This window comes from Cherax quadricarinatus, unplaced genomic scaffold, assembly GCF_038502225.1.
Source record: "Cherax quadricarinatus isolate ZL_2023a unplaced genomic scaffold, ASM3850222v1 Contig918, whole genome shotgun sequence".
Lineage (NCBI taxonomy): Eukaryota > Metazoa > Arthropoda > Malacostraca > Decapoda > Parastacidae > Cherax > Cherax quadricarinatus.
The window spans coordinates 44,684-64,765 of NW_027195944.1; the positions used below are offsets into that span (position 1 = coordinate 44,684).

At 40.2% G+C, this 20,082-nt stretch overlaps 1 protein-coding gene across 1 annotated transcript in view; it reads left to right on the top strand.

Moving 5' to 3' along the window:
* The window catches only part of LOC128685236 (hypoxia-inducible factor 1-alpha inhibitor), a 49,162-nt gene that overhangs the window by 15,970 nt on the left and 13,110 nt on the right, over positions 1 to 20,082 (top strand). The window contains exons 4-5 of the mRNA XM_070080761.1: positions 3,133 to 3,278; positions 19,520 to 19,690. Coding sequence (XP_069936862.1) covers positions 3,133 to 3,278; positions 19,520 to 19,690 — 317 coding nt within the window. The remainder of the gene's footprint in view (positions 1 to 3,132; positions 3,279 to 19,519; positions 19,691 to 20,082) is intronic.

Consider the following 20,082-nt stretch of genomic DNA (forward strand, 5'->3'; position numbering starts at 1 on the left):
TGGAGGCAGTGGAGATGTCATGTCTGAGGGCAATGTGTGGTGTGAATATAATGCAGAGAATTCGTAGTTTGGAAGTTAGGAGGAGGTGCGGGATTACCAAAACTGTTGTCCAGAGGGCTGAGGAAGGGTTGTTGAGGTGGTTCGGACATGTAGAGAGAATGGAGCGAAACAGAATGACTTCAAGAGTGTATCAGTCTGTAGTGGAAGGAAGGCGGGGTAGGGGTCGGCCTAGGAAGGGTTGGAGGGAGGGGGTAAAGGAGGTTTTGTGTGCGAGGGGCTTGGACTTCCAGCAGGCATGCGTGAGCGTGTTTGATAGGAGTGAATGGAGACAAATGGTTTTTAATACTTGACGTGCTGTTGGAGTGTGAGCAAAGTAACATTTATGAAGGGATTCAGGGAAACCGGCAGGCCGGACTTGAGTCCTGGAGATGGGAAGTACAGTGCCTGCACTCTGAAGGAGGGGTGTTAATGTTGCAGTTTAAAAACTGTAGTGTAAAGCACCCTTCTGGCAAGACAGTGATGGAGTGAATGATGGTGAAAGTTTTTCTTTTTCGGGCCCCCCTGCCTTGGTGGGAATCGGCCGGTGTGATAATAAAAAAAAAAAATATATATATATATATATATATATATATATATATATATATATATAATATAATATAATATACACACACACACAGAAGTGTCCCTGTTTGCAGACGATGTGAAGTTAATGAGGAGAATTAAATCAGATGAGGAACAGGCAGGACTTCAAAGAGACCTGGACAGACTGGACACCTGGTCCAGCAACTGGCTTCTCGAATTTAATCCCGCCAAATGCAAAGTCATGAAGATAGGGGAAGGGCAAAGAAGACCGCAGACAGAGTATAGGCTAGGTGGCCAAAGACTGCAAACCTCGCTCAAGGAGAAAGATCTTGGAGTGGGTATAACACCAAGCATGTCTCCAGAAGCACACATCAACCAGGTAACTGCTGCAGCATATGGGCGCCTGGCAAACCTGAGAACAGAGTTCCGATACCTTAATAAGGAATCGTTCAAGACACTGTACACCGTGTACGTCAGGCCCATACTGGAGTATGCAGCACCTGTTTGGAACCCGCACTTGATAAAACACGTCAAGAAACTAGAGAAAGTGCAAAGGTTTGCGACAAGGTTAGTTCCAGAGCTAAGGGGAATGTCTTATGAAGAAAGGTTAAGGGAAATCGGCCTGACGACACTAGAGGACAGGAGGATCAGGGGAGACATGATAACGACATATAAAATACTGCGCGGAATAGACAAGGTGGACAAAGACAGGATGTTCCAGGGAGGGGACACAGAAACAAGAGGTCACAATTGGAAGTTGAAGACACAGATGAGTCAGAGAGATATTAGGAAGTATTTCTTCAGTCATAGAGTTGTCAGGCAGTGGAATAGCCTAGAAAGTGATGTAGTGGAGGCAGGAACCATACATAGTTTTAAGATGAGGTATGATAAAGCTCATGGAGCGGGGAGAGAGAGGACCCAGAAGCAACCGGTGAAGAGGCGGGGCCAGGAGCTAAGACTCGACCCCTGCAACCACAAATAGGTGAGTACAAATAGGTGAGTGAGTACCCACACCCCCTCCCCTCCCTCCCCCCTCCCCTCCCTCCCCCCCTCCCCTCCCTCCCCCCTCCCCTCCCCTCCCTCCCCCCTCACCCCCTCCCCCCTCCCCCCCTCCCCCTCCCCTCCCTCCCCCTCCCCTCCCTCCCCCCTCCCTCCCTCCCCCCTCCCCTCCCTCCCCCTCCCCTCCCTCCTCCTCCCCTCCCTTCCCCCCTCCCCCCCTCCCCCTCCCCTCCATTCCTCCTCCCCCTCCCCTCCCCCTCCTCCCCCTCCCCCCCTTCCTCCTCCCCCTCCCCTCCCCCTCCTCCCCCTCCCCTCCCTTCCTCCTCCCCCTCCCCTCCCCTCCTCCCCCTCCCCTCCCTTCCTCCTCCCCCTCCCCTCCCTTCCTCCTCCCCCTCCCCTCCCTTCCTCCTCCCCCTCCCCTCCCTTCCTCCTCCCCCTCCCCTCCCTCCCCCCTCCCCTCCCTCCCCCCCTCCCCTCCCTCCCCCCTCCCCTCCCTTCCTCCCCTCCCCTCCCTTCCTCCCCTCCCCTCCCTTCCTCCCCTCCCCCAGTCCTTGATGACGCACTGACTTTCTTGGGTTATCCTGGGTGGCTAACCCTCCGGGGTTAAAAATCCGAACGAAATCTTATCTTATCTTAGGAGCCCTTGTTTGAGATTGAGTTGTTGGAGTAATGACCCCAGAACTAAAAACAGATATGCTGAAGGGACATTAAAAATTTTTCACCACAAATACAGTGGGATGCTGCCAGAATAGGGTAAATGAGGAAGTAGCAAATACTGCCACCACTGGAATATATAAAATACATACACGTAAGATATGCTACTCAGCAAATACAGAACACCAACTGTGGCTCAGTTGGCAACACATTAGCCTCATGTACTGAGTGTGCGTGGTTCGATTCCCAGCACAGGTGGAAACGTTGGACATGTTTCCTTACACTTTCTGTCCCTGTTCATCTAGTAGTAAGTAGGTACCCAAGTATTAGTTGACTGTTGCATCGCATCATGAGGGACAAGAGTAAAGGACCCAGTGGCAAAAGACAGACGGTCCCCTACGATGTACTGATTGTATTAGGTTATCTTGGGTGGTTAATCCTCTGGGTTAAAAATCAAAACAAATCTTATCTTGGTATAGTTTTAAGTGTGTGCAGTACATACAAATAGGTACAGTAATTACAAATAAGTCAATACAGTACACACACTTCTGACCCCCCCTTCCCTTTTCCCTAACTTTTTAAAATTAAGGCCTTTTAAATTTTAAGTGGTCTTTAAAGGTCAAAAATCACAAAAAAGACTGTAAATATTGTTGCAAAATCTGCTATGTAATTTTAATCAGATTTTTTCATACAATGAGCCAATTCTATTCCTTAGTTTTAAGTCTTATAAAGTCGTGAAAATTTATGACATATCAAATGTAGTATTCATCTGAAAGCAAAAGCATTAACTAATGACTGTTTTCCTAGTTTTTTTATATACTGTACTTTTAATAATTTAATTGAAAAAGGTAGACAGAAAATTTACTGACAAATAACAGGTATTGTTCATAATTTTAGGTAATGTGACTCCAGTGCATTATGATGAACAACAGAACTTCTTCTGTCAGTTGGTTGGTTACAAACGGTGCATACTCTTTGCGCCCGAGCATTACGAGCACCTCTACCCTTATCCAGTATATCATCCACATGATCGACAGTCTCAGGTAAACTGGCCAACATAACAGGTTCTCATTGCTAATTGTAATGATGCACATTCTTGTCGAATGGTTTTACCAGCTGGTACATTAACTAGCATGAGTTGTCTTCTTTTGATTGACCTTAATGTATATTGAAGAACTCTTATTAATGATAGGAAACCACTGTTTAACAAAGGCAAGAAATGGGTGTTATTATGGAACAGTGTATCACTTGGGCTCTTCAGCTAGAATGAGCCTGTGTTGTATGTTGCAATGTTAGGGGTTTCTTTATTTTTCTTTTCTGTTTTTTAACACATTGCCCATCTCTCACCGAGGCAGGGTGACTCGAAAAAAGAAACAAAAGTTTTTCTTTTTACATTTAGTAATACAGTGGTCCCTCAATAATCGTCTGGCCTGAAAGTCGTCCATTTCGGAAATAGTCCTGTTTTTTCGTCAAAATATTGGCTCGCAAATGGTCCGGTAACTCGCTAATAGTCCTAATAGTCCTTCGTCTTGGACGTGTACTCACGCTCTGAGCCGCCTCGGCCTTTCCTTCCCAGCCAGTGTGCCAATGTTTACCAGTGAGTGACGGTCCCCTCACATGCTCCTATGAAATATTTCATAATATTCCATTGATTTTGGGACTTGCAAATGAGTGGATAGAGTTATCAGAGCTTATTTCTTGGGTAGCATTGAGGACTGGCTTGGGAAAATGTTTCGTTAGTGGGATGAATTGTAAAGGACCTGCCGAGCATGGGCCAACAGGCCTGCTGCAGTGATCCTCCTTTCTTATGTTCGTATATTCTTATGTTCATCAACCACTATCACAACTGCTTCCACTCTACCACCACCATCTTTGTATTTTTCTACAAACTTTTTCATAAATTATGTGTTTCTCACATTCTTTACCAAAAGGCTGGCACTAGAAGCTTTGTTAGGTAAGACACATATGCAACAGTTAGATATCTTTATTATGAAACGTTTCGCCTACACAGTAGTCTTCTTCAGTCGAGTACAGAAAAGTTGATAGAAGCAGAAGAGACTTGAAGACGATGTAATCAGTCCATCACCCTTAAAGTTTTGAGGTGGTCAGTCCCTCAGTCTGGAGAAGAGCATTGTTCCAAAGTTTGAAACAATATGGAGATGAAGTGACAGGATGGAGCCTTATATATTGCCAAGAGGTGAGACGTAGGTCACTAGAAGAGGTAAGAACTCAGATGTTGAGAGGTCAGGTCCCTCTCAAATCCAGCCGCTCTCACTAGTGGAAGTAGTCGAAGTTGATTGCAGGTCTGTACCAAGATACCCTTGTGTTGCAGTGTCTGACAGATTGAACATTAAAATGGTATAAAATACCGACAGGTTGATAGGTAAGACACATATGCAACAGTTAGATATCTTTATTATGAAACGTTTCGCCTACACAGTAGGCTTCTTCAGTCGAGTACAGAAAAGTTGATAGAAGCAGAAGAGACTTGAAGTCGATGTAATCAGTCCATCACCCTTAAAGTTTTGAGGTGGTCAGTCCCTCAGTCTGGAGAAGAGCATTGTTCCAAAGTTTGAAACAATATGGTGGTAGAAGGTAGTAGTGATGGTGGTAGAAGGTAGTAGTGATGGTGGTAACAGTTGTAATAGTGGTAGAAGGTCGTAGTGATGGTGGTAGAGGGTTCCTTCTTTAGTGATTCAGTAATTCTACCAACTCCTCCAATGTTGTTGGAGTTATATAGTTTTTATCTTACAAAAACCACCGCCGCCTCACCACCATTATGGACGGCTTACACTCAGTGGCCCTTATATGCCCAACAACAACACAACACAAAACCTCTCGTGACATACGTAATGACTTATTTTATTCATTCTAGAATATATTCCATGTTTCTATGTTATTAATATTGTTTATTATGTCATATTAGTTGAATTGTGATAGATAAATAAGCCATAGAGTTGATATTAGTGTCATATTCTCCAACAATACACTTGCCATCCCTCCCTCACAAACAAATAGCCAATAAGAACATAACAATGGAAGAACACTGCAGGTCTACTGGCCCATACAAGGCAGGTCCTTATCAAAATGACCTCCACCCAAAGCTACCCTAGAATTTACTCCCGTACCCAATGACACAAATCAAACTCAGCTCCTCCAACTCGTATATTTGTCCAATCTCTTCTTAAAGCTACCCAAGGTCCTAGCCTCGATCACCCTACTGGTAACTGTGATGTTAAATAAGAACTTAAGAAAGTAGGAACACTGCAACAGGCCTGCTGGCCCATACTAGGCCGGTCCTTCACAAATCCAACCCACTAACAGAACAAATGCTACCCAAGCAATAAACTCAGGTGCAAGTCCGACTCAAATCCAACCTCTTTCACTCGTGTATTTACCCAATCTAAATTTGAAACTACCCAAGCCATAGCTTTTAGAACATTGGAAAGGAGGAACACTGCAATAGGCCTGTTGGCCCATACTATGCCGGTCCTTCACAAATCCAACCAACTAACAGAACAAATCCTACCCAAGCAATAAACTCAGGTGCAAGTCCGACTCAAATCCAACCTCTTTCACTCGTGTATTTATCCAACCTAAATTTGAAACTACCCAAGCCATAGCTTTTAGAACATTGGAAAGGAGGAACACTGCAATAGGCTTGTTGGCCCATACTAGGCTGGTCCTTCACAAATCCAACCCACTAACAGAACAAATGCTACCCAAGCAATAAGCTCAGGTGCAAGTCCGACTCAAATCCAACCCCTCTATCTCGTGTATTTATCCAACCTAAATTTGAAACTACCCAATGTTTTAGCTTCGATCACCCTACTAGGCAGACTGTTCCACTCATCAACTACCCCTATTACCAATGTTCATTTATACATTTTATTAGTGCCCTAGAGTCCTTATGGAGGGGGATTCCCCTTCCAAATAAGCTCTCTTCCCTCTCTCCTCCTCCCTGTCTTCTATTCATCAACAACATACTTCAATAAAGGTAACTGTCATGTTGAATGTTCATTCTTTTGTGCATGTAAATCTATATTTTAGGTAAAAAAAAAAAATTGTTGTTGATACTTCTGGGTGTCTGGAACGAATTAATTGGATTTACATTATTTCTTATGGGGAAAATTGATTCGAAAATCGTCCATTTCGATAATAGTCCCACTTCCAGGAACGGATTATGGACGATTATTGAGGGACCACTGTATATACAGAAGAAGGGGTTACTAGCCACTTGCTCCCGGCATTTTAGTTGCCTCTTACTACACACATGCCTTACAGAGGAAGGATTCTTCTCCACTTCCCCATGGAGATTACTGGTGTCATGTCTGTTAGTGCCTTAGTATCATTTATTTTCACTTCATCATAGAGAAAATATTAGAATTCTCATTAATCAAATCAAATCCTTTATTTCTTTGTACAGTACAATGTGTAGTTTACATTCAAGAAAATATTGTCAAGCACAAAGAAGGCCACTAGCATGCATGAGAATTATGGATAGACTAGTTCTAATGCTTACCGGCTACTTAAAACTAAATACACACGTATAGGTTAATTATGTATTATTACAAGAGTGGGAGGTTGCAAATTTTTTTTTTATCTTTATTTATTTATTTACAAATTAATTTTTATTACCTGCAATATATTCCATCAATTTACATACAAAATACACTGTATTTTTGGAAAATATGCAGTATTTTCCACAGGAGCTATGATTGTAGTTAAATTTGGGAGATGTGATTTTTTATTATAGCCCTAAATTGAATGATAGACAGCAGACCTTTTGCTGATTCAGGCAATGAATTTCAGTTCTTGGGGCCTTTTTTATAGATTGTATTTTTGCATTGGGTGAGATGGACATGAGGGATGTCAAAAAAAGTTTTATTCCTTGTCTTGTGCCTGTGTGTTCTGTTATAGGTATCAAGAAGTTTGAGAGGAGGGTATATAATGAAGTTTAATGTTATATATTTGTAGTAGGCACAGTAATATGGGTGCATATTTTGTACACAGAGTAAGTTCAAGCTCTTGAAGATTGCCCATTCCTGGCGCAGGAATGGGTGATCATCCGCACTGCAACTTTTTGTTGGGTTATTAATGGTTTAAGGTGATTAGCCATAGTAGATCCCCATGCACAAATACCACAGGTGAGATAAGGGTTGATTAGAGAGTGGTATAGTATAAGTAGTGCTGTTTGGGGTACATAGCACCCTATCTTTGAAAGAATGCCTAATCTTTTGGAGACCTTAACTATATGTTGGATATGGGTCTGAAATTTAAGGTTGCAGTCAAGATGAATACCTAAAAATTTACCCTCAGTGTGTCTTGTAAAGGGGGAACCATTAATCAGTATGTTAAGTTGGATATTAGAAGTTTTTTTCCCAAACATGTAGTAAGTTAGTTAAACTGTGAAAGCTTTCTTCAAAATATCAATGGATTTTTTTTTAACACATCGGCTGTCTCCCACTGAGGCAGGGTGACCCGAAACAGAAGTGTTACTTCTTTTTACATGTAGTAATTTATACAGAAGAAGGGGTTACTAGCCCCTTGATAATTGGAAATCCTGTGCAATAATATATTAAGTACAGTTCACACTACAAAACTCTACTAATTCTCCTGATTTCAAAATTCTAGAGCCATCTCTACAAGAGATACTGTACACTATATCATAATTTACATATATGTAAAATATACCCTACAGGTCAAGAATGTAATTGCACTAAAACAGCAGCATAATCAAATGATAGATAAAGGAGGAATGTCAAAAAACACAAGGTAAAGAATGAGTTTGATAAGCAGAGTACAGTCAGCAAAGAGTGTCATCATCCTTGTCTGACCTCTCTTCAACCTACTAGCGGCAGATTTAGTAAATATTGCAGAACAAAGGCAACACCTAGGTACCTAATTTCTGCCTGATGAACAAGGGCACTAGGTGCAGAGAGAATCCAGAACATCCCACAACAGGTGACTAACACCCAGGTACCTATTTACTGCTAGGCAAACATGGAAATCAGGCTTAAAGCATTGAAAGAGAATACAGTACAGCATGAGGCCTGCACCCATTTGCACAACAATGGATATGTTTTGAATCTGATTCTGTGATGAAACAAACCAGGATCATCCTTTGGTAGGTGAATTAAAAACATAGTAAATGACATGGCTCACTCCCATCGGTTGAAGGTTAAGATGCAAGACCAAGATATCTAGTTTAACCTTAACAAAAGGTAGTAATTATTCAGACGCAGCTACAGCCAAGAAATGTGCAAGTCGGCAGTGTAATACAACACACCAATAAATTATGAAACCTTGATGGAAATACAGTATGTTACATTGTTTGACATTATTGGGTTTACCTATGCTAAAACCATTGTTGTGTGTGTAAAACATTTCTGCTCTCAGAACCACTGAATAAATTTAATTTACTGTCTGTAAAATATTTGTAAATTTTTCTGGATAAAGCTTATCTTATCTCAGAATTGTACGTTGGTACCAGAGGTACGCAGATAAAATTTGTGGTGTACAGTTGCAAACCAGGGTGTGAATAATTGTAAACTAGGGGGTAAGCAGTGGTGAAAGCAATATGAATAAACAGAAAAGGTGGAACCTATAAGACAAGTTTGTTAGGAAGAAATAATTGAAATAGAAAATGGTGAAGAAGAAAAGTGGTCGAGATTGCCAGTACTCAGCTGTAAGTTCGTCGTGTGCATTATCTTAACTGGAGTTGACAGGAAGTCTCAGACAAGGAATGTTCAGGGTTGGGCATTTTTAAGTGTGATAGTGCACCAAATTCTTTGGTTATTTTTTATAACAAATTCTTGGGCTATTTTTATACATTTGATAAAAAAAAAATGAGAAATGTGTATAAGCTAATAGCACTTTTCTCTCTTAAGAAGAAACACCCTCTCATGGGAAGTTCTTGATGCTGATGAGGGACTCTTGATACAAGAATTAAACCTGTGCTCCAGTTCCTTGAATCAAGCCTGAATGCCTTCCATTTCTCCTGGCACTTCCCCCATGATTGTTTTTTTTTAATACACTGGCCATCTCCCACCGAGGCAGGGTGACCTAAAAAGAAAAATGAAAGCTTTTCTTGCTTTACATTTTTTGTTTTTCAATAAGTCGGCCATCTCCCACCGAGGCAGGGTGACCCAAAAATAAAGAAAATCCCCAAAAAGAAAATTCTTTCATCACTATTCAACACTTTCACCTCACTCATACATAATCACTGTCTTTGCAGAGGTGCTCTGATATTACAGTTTAGAAGTCGCTCCAAACTGTCAGTATCCCAAACCCCTCCTTTAAAGTGCAGGCATTGTACTTCCCATTTCAAGGACTCGAGTCCAGCTAACCGGTTTCCCTAAATCCCCTCGCTAAATATTACCCTGCTCACACTCCAACAGCTCGTCAGGTCCTAAAAACCATTCATCTCCATTCACTCCTGTCTAACATGCTCACACACGCTTGTTGGAAGTTCAAGCCCCCTCACCCACAAAACCTCCTTTACCCCCTCCCTCCAATCTTTTTGAGGATGGCCCCCTACCCCTCTTTCCTTCTCCAACAGATATATACAGTACTCTCTCCAACTCATTCTGCTTTGATCCATTCTCTCTAAATGACCAAACCACCTCAACAGCCCCTCTTCAACCCTCTGACTAATACTTTTAGTAACTCCACACCTCCTAATTTCCACACTCCGAATTCTCTGCATAATATTTACACCACACATTGCCCTTAGACAGGACATCTCCACTGCCTCCAACCGTCTCCTCGCTGCTGCATTTACCACCCAAGCTTCACATCCATATAAGAGTGTTGGTACCACTATACTTTCATACATTCCTTTCTTTGCCTTCATAGATAGTGTAATTTATTCAGGAGAAGGGGTTACTAGCCCCTTGCTCCCAGCGTTTTAGGCACCTCTTACGGCACACTTGGCTTACGGAGGAAGAATTTTTTCATTTTCCCAGGAGGAGTTTGGGATATTTGCTATTTGGAAGGACATCTGAACTGTTGTATATGTGTGCCTCTGGCAAAACAGTGATAATGTGAATGATGGAGAGTATTTGTTTTTTGGGTCACCCTGCCTCAGTAGGAGACAACTAGCATACTAGTGGGAGACAACATGCTGTACTAAGTACAATCATTGTGCAAGTCTCTCTGAGCTATGGTGTGCACTGTAGTCATTTGGTTTCTGGTAGGGGAAAGAAAAGGTTTTAAATTGCTTGTGTGTTTGGAAACAAGGAGTAGATAACTCTTCAAAGTTAGTTAAAACATGCAGGCACTTACATTTGGCAACTCCAAATGTTACTGATGTTGAGTAAGTACAGTGCTTATGTGCCTCACGGCCTCTAACCAGAATGTCATAGCCATTTTCAGTATGTCATTTTTATGAAGCAGTTTTCATCTTGTGGATAATTCATAACTAGTATACTGTGTAGTTAGTTACATAAAGGGTTATAGCAATACCAGCAGTAGGATAGTAGGTTTTTTTTTTTTTTTTTTTTTTTAACACACCGGCCATATCCCACTGAGGCGGGGTGGCCCAAAAGGAAAAACGAAAGTTTCTTCTTTTACATTTAGTAATATACAGTGGACCCCCGCATAACGATCACCTCCGAATGCGACCAATTATGTAAGTGCGTTTGTACGTGTATGTTTGGGGGTCTGAAATGGACTAATCTACTTCACAATATTCCTTATGGGAATAAATTCGGTCAGTACTGGCACCTGAACATACTTCTGGAGTGAAAAAATATCGTTAACCGGGGGTCCACTGTATACAGGAGAAGGGGTTACTAGCCCCTTGCTCCCGGCATTTTAGTCGCCTCTTACAGCACGCATGGCTTACGGAGGAAGAATTCCATTCCACTTCCCCATGGAGGTAAGAGGAAATAAACAAGAACAGGAGGTGCGGGATTACCAAAACTGTTGTCCAGAGGGCTGAGGAAGGGTTGTTGAGGTGGTTCGGACATGTAGAGAGAATGGAGCGAAACAGAATGACTTCAAGAGTGTATCAGTCTGTAGTGGAAGGAAGGCGGGGTAGGGGTCGGCCTAGGAAAGGTTGGAGAGAGGGGGTAAAGGAGGTTTTGTGTGCGAGGGGCTTGGACTTCCAGCAGGCATGCGTGAGCGTGTTTGATAGGAGTGAATGGAGACAAATGGTTTTTAATACTTGACGTGCTGTTGGAGTGTGAGCAAAGTAACATTTATGAAGGGGTTCAGGGAAACCGGCAGGCCAGACTTGAGTCCTGGAGATGGGAAGTACAGTGTCTGCACTCTGAAGGAGGGGTGTTAATGTTGCAGTTTAAAAACTGTAGTGTAAAGCACCCTTCTGGCAAGACAGTGATGGAGTGAATGATGGTGAAAGTTTTTCTTTTTTGGGCCACCCTGCCTTGGTGAGAATCGGCCAGTGTGATAATAAAAAAAAAAGAACTAGAAAGAAAATAGAAGAAAACCCAGAGGGGTGTGTATATATATGCTTGTACATGTATGTGTAGTGTGACCTAAGTGTAAGTAGAAGTAACAAGATGTACCTGAAATCTTACATGTTTATGAGACAGAAAAAAAAAAGACACCAGCAATCCTACCATCATGTAAAACAATTACAGGCTTCCGTTTTACACTCACTTGGCAGGACGGTAGTACCACCCTGGGTGGTTGCTGTCTACCAACCTACTACCTAGGTTAATACTAAACATATATATCATAATTGGTTTGAGTTAAACATTGATTTTGTATATATGTATCAGCAGCGGTAGTTACAGTATTGTAATTTAGTACATTTTTTTTTTTTATTATCACACCGGCCGATTCCCACCAAGGCAGGGTGGCCCGAAAAAGAAAAACTTTCACCATCATTCACTCCATCACTGTCTTGCCAGAAGGGTGCTTTACACTACAGTTTTTAAACTGCAACATTAACACCCCTCCTTCAGAGTGCAGGCACTGTACTTCCCATCTCCAGGACTCAAGTCCGGCCTGCCGGTTTCCCTGAATCCCTTCATAAATGTTACTTTGCTCACACTCCAACAGCACGTCAAGTATTAAAAACCATTTGTCTCCATTCACTCCTATCAAACACGCTCACACATGCCTGCTGGAAGTCCAAGCCCCTCGCACACAAAACCTCCTTTACCCCCTCCCTCCAACCCTTCCTAGGCCGACCCCTACCCCGCCTTCCTTCCACTACAGACTGATACACTCTTGAAGTCATTCTGTTTCGCTCCATTCTCTCTACATGTCCGAACCACCTTACATGGCAAACTTAATATTAAGATTAGTAAGGCAATAACAGATAATTATATGGACATTTGATGAGTTATAATGAGTACAGTAATTACAGATTTAAAGTTAGTTTATAAAAAATACATTATTACAAACAATGGTACAATTTGAATTATTTTACAGTGTGGAAATATTACAATGGAACAATTTAAAAACAACTTAAAATATGAAATTATTACATTGTGGTACAATTTAGAAAATTTAAAACAATTTAGAGTATGAAATTATTAAAATTTAGTATTATTTAATACAATGAAATTTAAGCATCTAATTTTGAAGTAACGAGTTTTTGGCTGAGTAATCCTTAGCACAATACAGCCATAAAATTAGAAATTCGAACTGAACTCCCTATGGTGGATAGAGTAACTCAATACAAGGTCAATGAGCCCATATAAATGGATTTCTGATGGTTAGTTTTCAAGCAATTGCTAATCTTCGAAGTCCGAAAATTTTCCCACTTGCCTGACAAAGGGAGTAAAAATCAGAATGTTGCAAACTTGCAATTGTTAATAAAACACCCAATAACTATTTTTTAAATTTATTATACAAACAGACAATATCAAAAACATAAATGGAACTTGTATCAAAACAGTTTGTAAGTATTAGAAAATTACAAAAATGAAACAAATAGCAGCAAGGACACATTGCAAAGGGATAAAACTTTCAAAGTCCCATATTCCCGAGATTCATGAGGAAGACCAATTATTCTATATTGCTAATTGATGGTATGGTAGTCGCTGAAGCAATTTCTATTACTCTTTATGCACAGATTTACTTTGCATACAGAACATTGGAATGAGGATGTTACCAATTTCTTCAAGTTGCTGCAATACTTGCAAGTAAGCGGCTTTTTCCCTGCCACTGGCAAGTGGTTTAGAGTTCTGTCAAGCCTAACACTGTCATCAGGCCTTTCTGCACATTGTCTCTTCACAGCTTTCACTATGCTGACACCATTGGAAGTACATGGTGAATTACTTGGTGAAGGTCTTGTAGATGTTCTTAGGATGCTGCCTCTAACGTTTTGTCCTTTAGACCTTGCAGTGACAGAGACATTATTCCTGAAATACTTCAGTGGCATACACTTGGTACTTAGTGCTCGAGAATCACAGCAGTAAAGCAGCCATGCATTCACAACAGCAAGATCAAGAACATAGGCAAATATCCTCATGTACCAACGTTTTGATTTCATTGGTGTTCTGTACAGATGCACCAACATGTTACTTTTGTCAATACCTCCCATGTTTGCATTATAGTTCTTGATGACTGCAGGGCACTGTAAGTGGTCTTTGTTCTTTGTAGCCTTGTTATATCTTTCAACAAGACTCACAGGATTGACCCCAACATCACTTGTCACTAAAGTCACAACTTTGTTGTCCTTCCATCTTAAACAAGGACACCATCATTGTTTTTGAAGCTAAAAGTGCCCCTGTCCACATTGTTCCTTTCCATTTGTTTGACAGGCATCAGATCTGGCTTACCACATCTATTTTCACGTACTGTTCCAGTGTATCTGCAGTTATACTTATCTCTTAGTAGCTTGACCAAAGGTAGACTTAAAAAGAAATTGTCAGCATTGATTGCTGATGTGTTGGTCTTGTTCATAGTTGCTGCAAGTACCAGAACAATCTTTGTACTTATTGGAAGTTTAGTTTCTTCCTGTGGAAGCTTTATGGGATGGCTGTCAAAAGTTGGTGTGCCTGGATACATGAGTATATCATGTATGATTCCATCTTCACTTGCACGACAAAAAAGTTTGAAACCCCACTTATCTTGTTTGGTTTTGATGTACTGCCTTAGGTTTCCAGCAGTTTTACCCTTGAAACCAACCATGACTTCATCAATAGATTGCTTGGGTGTAGCTGGAACTTTCAAGCAAGCATTAGTTAGTGCAGTGTAAAGAAGCCTTACTATGTAGAATCTGTCATTATCCTTTTTTGTGTTGTCATTGAAGTGAATAGTACGTCTAAGTAACATAAACCTCTTAGACCCCATGGCTTCTGCAACCTGGGTGATCCTAAATGCACTTTTCCAATAGTCTTCGAGTGATGGTAATGGAACAATACCCATGAACAATAAAATACCTATGAACCTCATGATCTCTTCAGAATCTGTTGCAAAATTATTATTTATGTTTTTTTGCTTGGAATACAAATTTGTTTGATATGCTATGTTATCTACCATGTCTGGAGTAAAGAAAATACAAAAATACTCATATGGAGACCTAATTACAAGAGGCTTTTCATGTTCATATGCCGGCAAAGGATCATTTTTGATGTCAACCTGGGACCACTGAGATGGAGCTTGAAGAGCAATATCCTCATGAATATCTTCCTCGTCAGGGTACTCCTCAATCATAATACCTTTCTTTTTCTTCACTAATTTCTGCTTTTTGGCTGGCCTTTCTTCCTCCTCATCATCACTTGACACCTCTGCATCCGGTGGCAAGTAGTCATCACCACTATCCAGCAATTCTGGGTCATCTACCTCTGGTTCTGAGTCACTGTCGTCCAAAATGCAGACATATTTCGACCTTGTGCTGGAGGGCTCCCCATAAAACAATTTCTCATTGATCTGGAAGGACAATAAAAGCCTTCTGTATAGATCCAGACCACTACAGAATTCATATATGCAATAGAAATTTTTTTATAAATATTTATTTTACTGAAATTGTACTATGTCGCTTCTCGGGCAGGTACGAAAATTTTCGTACTTCCTTTGTTGTACTTTTTTCAACTGTGTGCTACACTCACATTATGCTTCACACGGACTTTATGTATATATCAAAATATGCTTAAACTATTCATGTACGCACTAAACACGACAATCAGTACTTACCGACATTGTAGAAGGTAAAATCCAAGAGTATATTAGTGGCACTGGATGGAAAAAACCCACTCTGGGCGACGCCAAGCCACGAGTGTTTATGTTTTGATCTCTCAACCAATGGGAAGGCAGCAAACGCCATCATCACTTAGCTGAAGCGACTCGGGGAAGGCTTGTGATTGGTTAGAATTAAAGAACGGGAATCCAGATGCGCGGCGCGTGTAGGATGACACGTGTAAAGGTGCACGTGTTTAAGTTGGAAAATTTTCGGACCTGCCCGACAAAGGGTTAACAACGGAGTTCTGTTCCTAAGACCACGTTGGTAAACGAATTTGTCGCTAAGTGAGGAGCATACAGTACTATAATGGTAGTGGGTTTGTGTCAGCTATCTTTGATATTGTTTTAATGTCACCTTTGCACCATTTATAATATTTCTGGTTTATTTGTAAATGTTCATACAGTAGTGTACTGTGTATTGTAATAAACAGAATAGAGAAAATCTGCTCTAGTATACGTTATTTAGGCATGCATACTGGTCAGCGAGCCCATCGTAAGTTCGAGGCATTGGTAAACTAGTACGTTGCTAAATGAGGAGATGCTGTATACAGTAATGAAGTAAAATTAAGGTTAAGTTGAGCATTCTTAAATTATTTAGAAGTTTTTTGAATAACTTTTGAGTAACTTGTAGGTATTGAGTATGGTTTGACTGAATTTTGGGTGATGAGGTGATTTCTAAGTAGAGCCTTAAAATGATTTGCAGACAGGGGTCCTTTAGTGTGTTCTGGCAATGAATTCCAGATCTTAGGGCCCTTTATGTGCATAGCATTTTTGCATAGGGAGAGATGGACATAAGGGATATTGAAGAGTGATTTGTGCCTTGTATTATTTAGGAGGAGTTTGAGAGGAGGGTTTATATTTGAGTGTAGTGTTCTGTGTATGTAGTAGGCACAATAATAAGTGTGGATGTTTTGTATATTAAGCAAGTTAAGACTCTTGAAAAGTGGCAGAGTATATTGTCTAGTGCTGGAGTTAGTTATCAATCGGACTGCAGCTTTATGTTGGGTTATTAAAAGTTTGAGGGGATTTGCTGTGGTAGAGCCCCCTGCACAAATACCATAGGTATGGTAAGGGTAAATGAGAGAGTGGTACAGAGCAAGAAGAGCTGATTGGGGTATGTAGTACTGTATCTCTGAAAGGATGCCTGCTGTTTTGGAGACTTGAATATTTGCTGTATGTGTGTCTAGAATTTGAGACCACTGTCTAGGTGGAGACCTAGAAATTTGCCTTTTGTGTGTCTAGAAATGGGTGAACCATTTATCATTATGTTTAGCTGTACATTTGAAGCTCTGTTTCCAAATATGTATCATGAAGTAAGTTTTATCTGTATTGAGAGTAAGTTTGTTGGTAGTCATCCAAGTAGATATTTTTAGCAATTTGGCATTTACATTATTATTATTATAATCAAAGGGGAAGTGCTAAACCCGGAGGATTATACAGCGCCTGGACATTTACAGTGTCTGTTAGTATGGTTGGATTTGGGTGAGAGAAGACATAAGTAGTGTCATCTGAAAATGATATGGTTTAAGGAGTTTGGATGTGTTTGGTAGATCATTGATGTAAATGAGAAAGAAGTGGGCCAAGGACACTCCCTTGTTGGACCCCAACGAGAACAGGTCGAGTAGTAGAATGAGCTCCATTTGTGTATACATACTGGTTTCTATTGCTAAGATAGGATTTTAGGTATTTGAGTGAGTGTCCTCTGATTCTGTAATGGGCTAACTTTTGGTGCAATAGGTCATGGTCAACTGTATCAAAAGCTTTATGTAAGTCTATGAAAATTCTTTTTTTCCGAGTGCCATATATATTAGTTCTAGCATATGTATAATTGCATCATTAGTGCTTTTTTTTTTTTTTTGGTCTGAATCCAAACTGCCTAGGGTTGAGTATGGTGTGGGATACTAAGTAAGAGTAGACTTGTTGGTAAATTAATTTTTCAAAGATTTTAGATAGAAGGGGCATGTTCAATATAAGCCTATAGTTGTTCAGTTCAGTTGGATCACCTCCTTTGAGGATTGGGCTGAGCCTTGCTGTCTTGAGTATGGATGGGAAGGTGGAAGATTCAATGGATTTGTTAAAGAGAGTTGCAATAATTGTTGACTATACATGAGAAGCTTTTTTTATACATCAGTGGTGGTAAGTTATTTAGGTCTCCTGCCTTGTTCTTTAATGTTTTGATGATGAGTGAGATATCAGTATAGTTAGTTGCTGCTAAAAAAAGAGTATTTGGGTAGTTGCCAGTGAGGTAGTCTTTTGGTTGAATGTTTGAGCTTGGGATTCTGCTTGCTAGCTTTTTTCCTACGGTCGAGAAGAAGACATTAAGTTTGTTGGCAGTATCACTTGGTTGGAGGGGAGGTTCTTCTAGTTTCATTAGGTTGATCATTCTGTTTTGTGACATCGTTTTAAATCCTAGAATTTCAGATAAGGTTTTCCAGGTCTATCACCTTTTATGCTATGTAATTTGTTTTTGTAATACTTCTTTTGACCTCCTTATTAGGGTGGTAAGTATTGACGAGTAACGTTTAGCCAGATCTCTGGTTATTAGACCCATTGTATACTGTTTTTCATATAGTGTAGATGTTTTTTATCGTTAGATTTGAGGATGCTGCTTGTAAGCCAGGGGCTGTTAAGTCTCTTTGCTGTGATCTGCTTAGTTTTTATAGGGCAATGCATGTTATAGGGGGTTTTGGGTTTTTTGTAAGAAAATATTAAAACATTCATCTGTGTCAAGATCAACTGCTAGCTCATTTTGCCAGTCAATGTTACTAATTGCTGTAATAAAGCTATTAACAGATGAATCATCATGCAGTCGGAAGGTGATCTAGTTGTGTCCTGAGGCCATTTACTTAAGTTGATTATGAGAAAGGTGGGATAGTGGTCAGTGGTGTTATCTATGATTATGCCTGATGTTAATGGGGATATAGTGTTTGTCCAGATGTGGTTTGGTAAAGAGGCATTAATCTCTGAGATTCTTTTAGGTTTTGTTATTGTTGGCAGAAGTAAGCAGCTGCTCATAGTGTTTGAGAATTCAGTTACATGAAGGTCATGGTCATGGAGGAGGTTTGTTAAAGTCCCCTGATAATATCAGGTGGTGGTTGTTCATTTGTGTATCAGTTACCATGTTTCTTAGTTTTCACTAAATGAGTAAATATTGGAGTGAGGTACTCTGTAGATAGCTCCAACTGTTAAAGGTTTTTTGAGGTCTTGGGATTTAAATTTAGCAAATATATATATTCACCATGTTTGTCCCTTGTGCAAGTAGAATTTATACATTCAGGCTCATCAGAGTAGTATATAGTTGTGCCACCTCCTAGTTGGTCTGGCCTACAGTTGTGTATGGCTGTGTACCCAGGTATGGTATAGATGTTTGGCTGACAAATATTTGATAAATATTTTCCAACTATTTTATTTTTGGCATGCACACTGTCACATTTTTCTGTTTATTAATACAAATTTTAATTGCTGTTGACCAGAATTTTTCATGTCACTTAGATAAAATAAAAATAGTGATTTGTAAAGTAATTTAATAACTGGAAATTATAAATAGTTTTTTATAAACACAGTTGTGAATTTTATCAAGGGCTTAAATTAAGGTTAACTGACCAGTGGCAGTGCCAAGGAATGCATAGGAGAGTGAAACCCCCAAAGCCCTTTCAAACAAAAATAATAATAATGCTGCTTGAAGATAAGTTTCCCTATCCCAATTCCCCTAATCCCCTACCTATGATGAACTTCCAGTACCATCCCTGCTAGTGACCACAAATAAAAACTTAAAAAACAATAACTTCTGTTGTCTTGATAATGTATTTTCTTTCATTATTTAATAAAATTATTATCAGAGCTAAGTGCTTGTCTAGAAACCCTTTATACATATAATACATAATTATTTGGTTTAGCGCTTCTTTTTGATTATAATAATAATACATAATTATTCTTGAAGAGCCAGATTATCACCAAGACCTATACTATAATTTAACTGAAATTTCTAAGTATCAAAATTTTATATGTTTGAAGATGCAAGATTAATTTGTAGGGCTTCACTATATACTACTTCCATATACTGGAAGGCAAACAAGAATGATGAATTGCTCTTTTCAAACTTAACTAAATCATTTGTCCTTAGGTTGACTTTGACGAGCCTGATGCTGAAAAGTTTCCTGGTGTGAAGCAGCTTGAAGGAGTGGAGGCTGTAGTAGGACCTGGTGATGTTCTCTATATACCCATGTACTGGTGGCATCACATAGAGAGTTTACCCAACCTTAGTCACACTGTGTCAGTCAACTTCTGGTACAAGGTAAGCAGTAAACTCACCACGTTCCAGGTGGAGGTAGAACCGTGGCCAGTGAGTCATAAAGTTCCAGGGCAATGCACAAGTCACTCGGCCAGCTGGATGAATCTTATTATAGCCAGCTGGCTCAGTGGCTTATGCACTGGCCTGGAGTTTTACGACTCGCTCGCCATGAATTGAAACCCAACCCACTCCGTGGTTTGTTTACAATCATGTCATGATTTCACGAGTTAAGCAATAAACTCACTTGGCAATACTCTACTTTCTGTTTACAGTATTTACAGTATTATGGTATAAAGTATTCATATAAAAAATAATATCTGATAATGTCTCAGACTTTTTTTACAATTGACTTTATTATCCTGTTATTCACAGGTTATTTATTATCCTGTTATTCA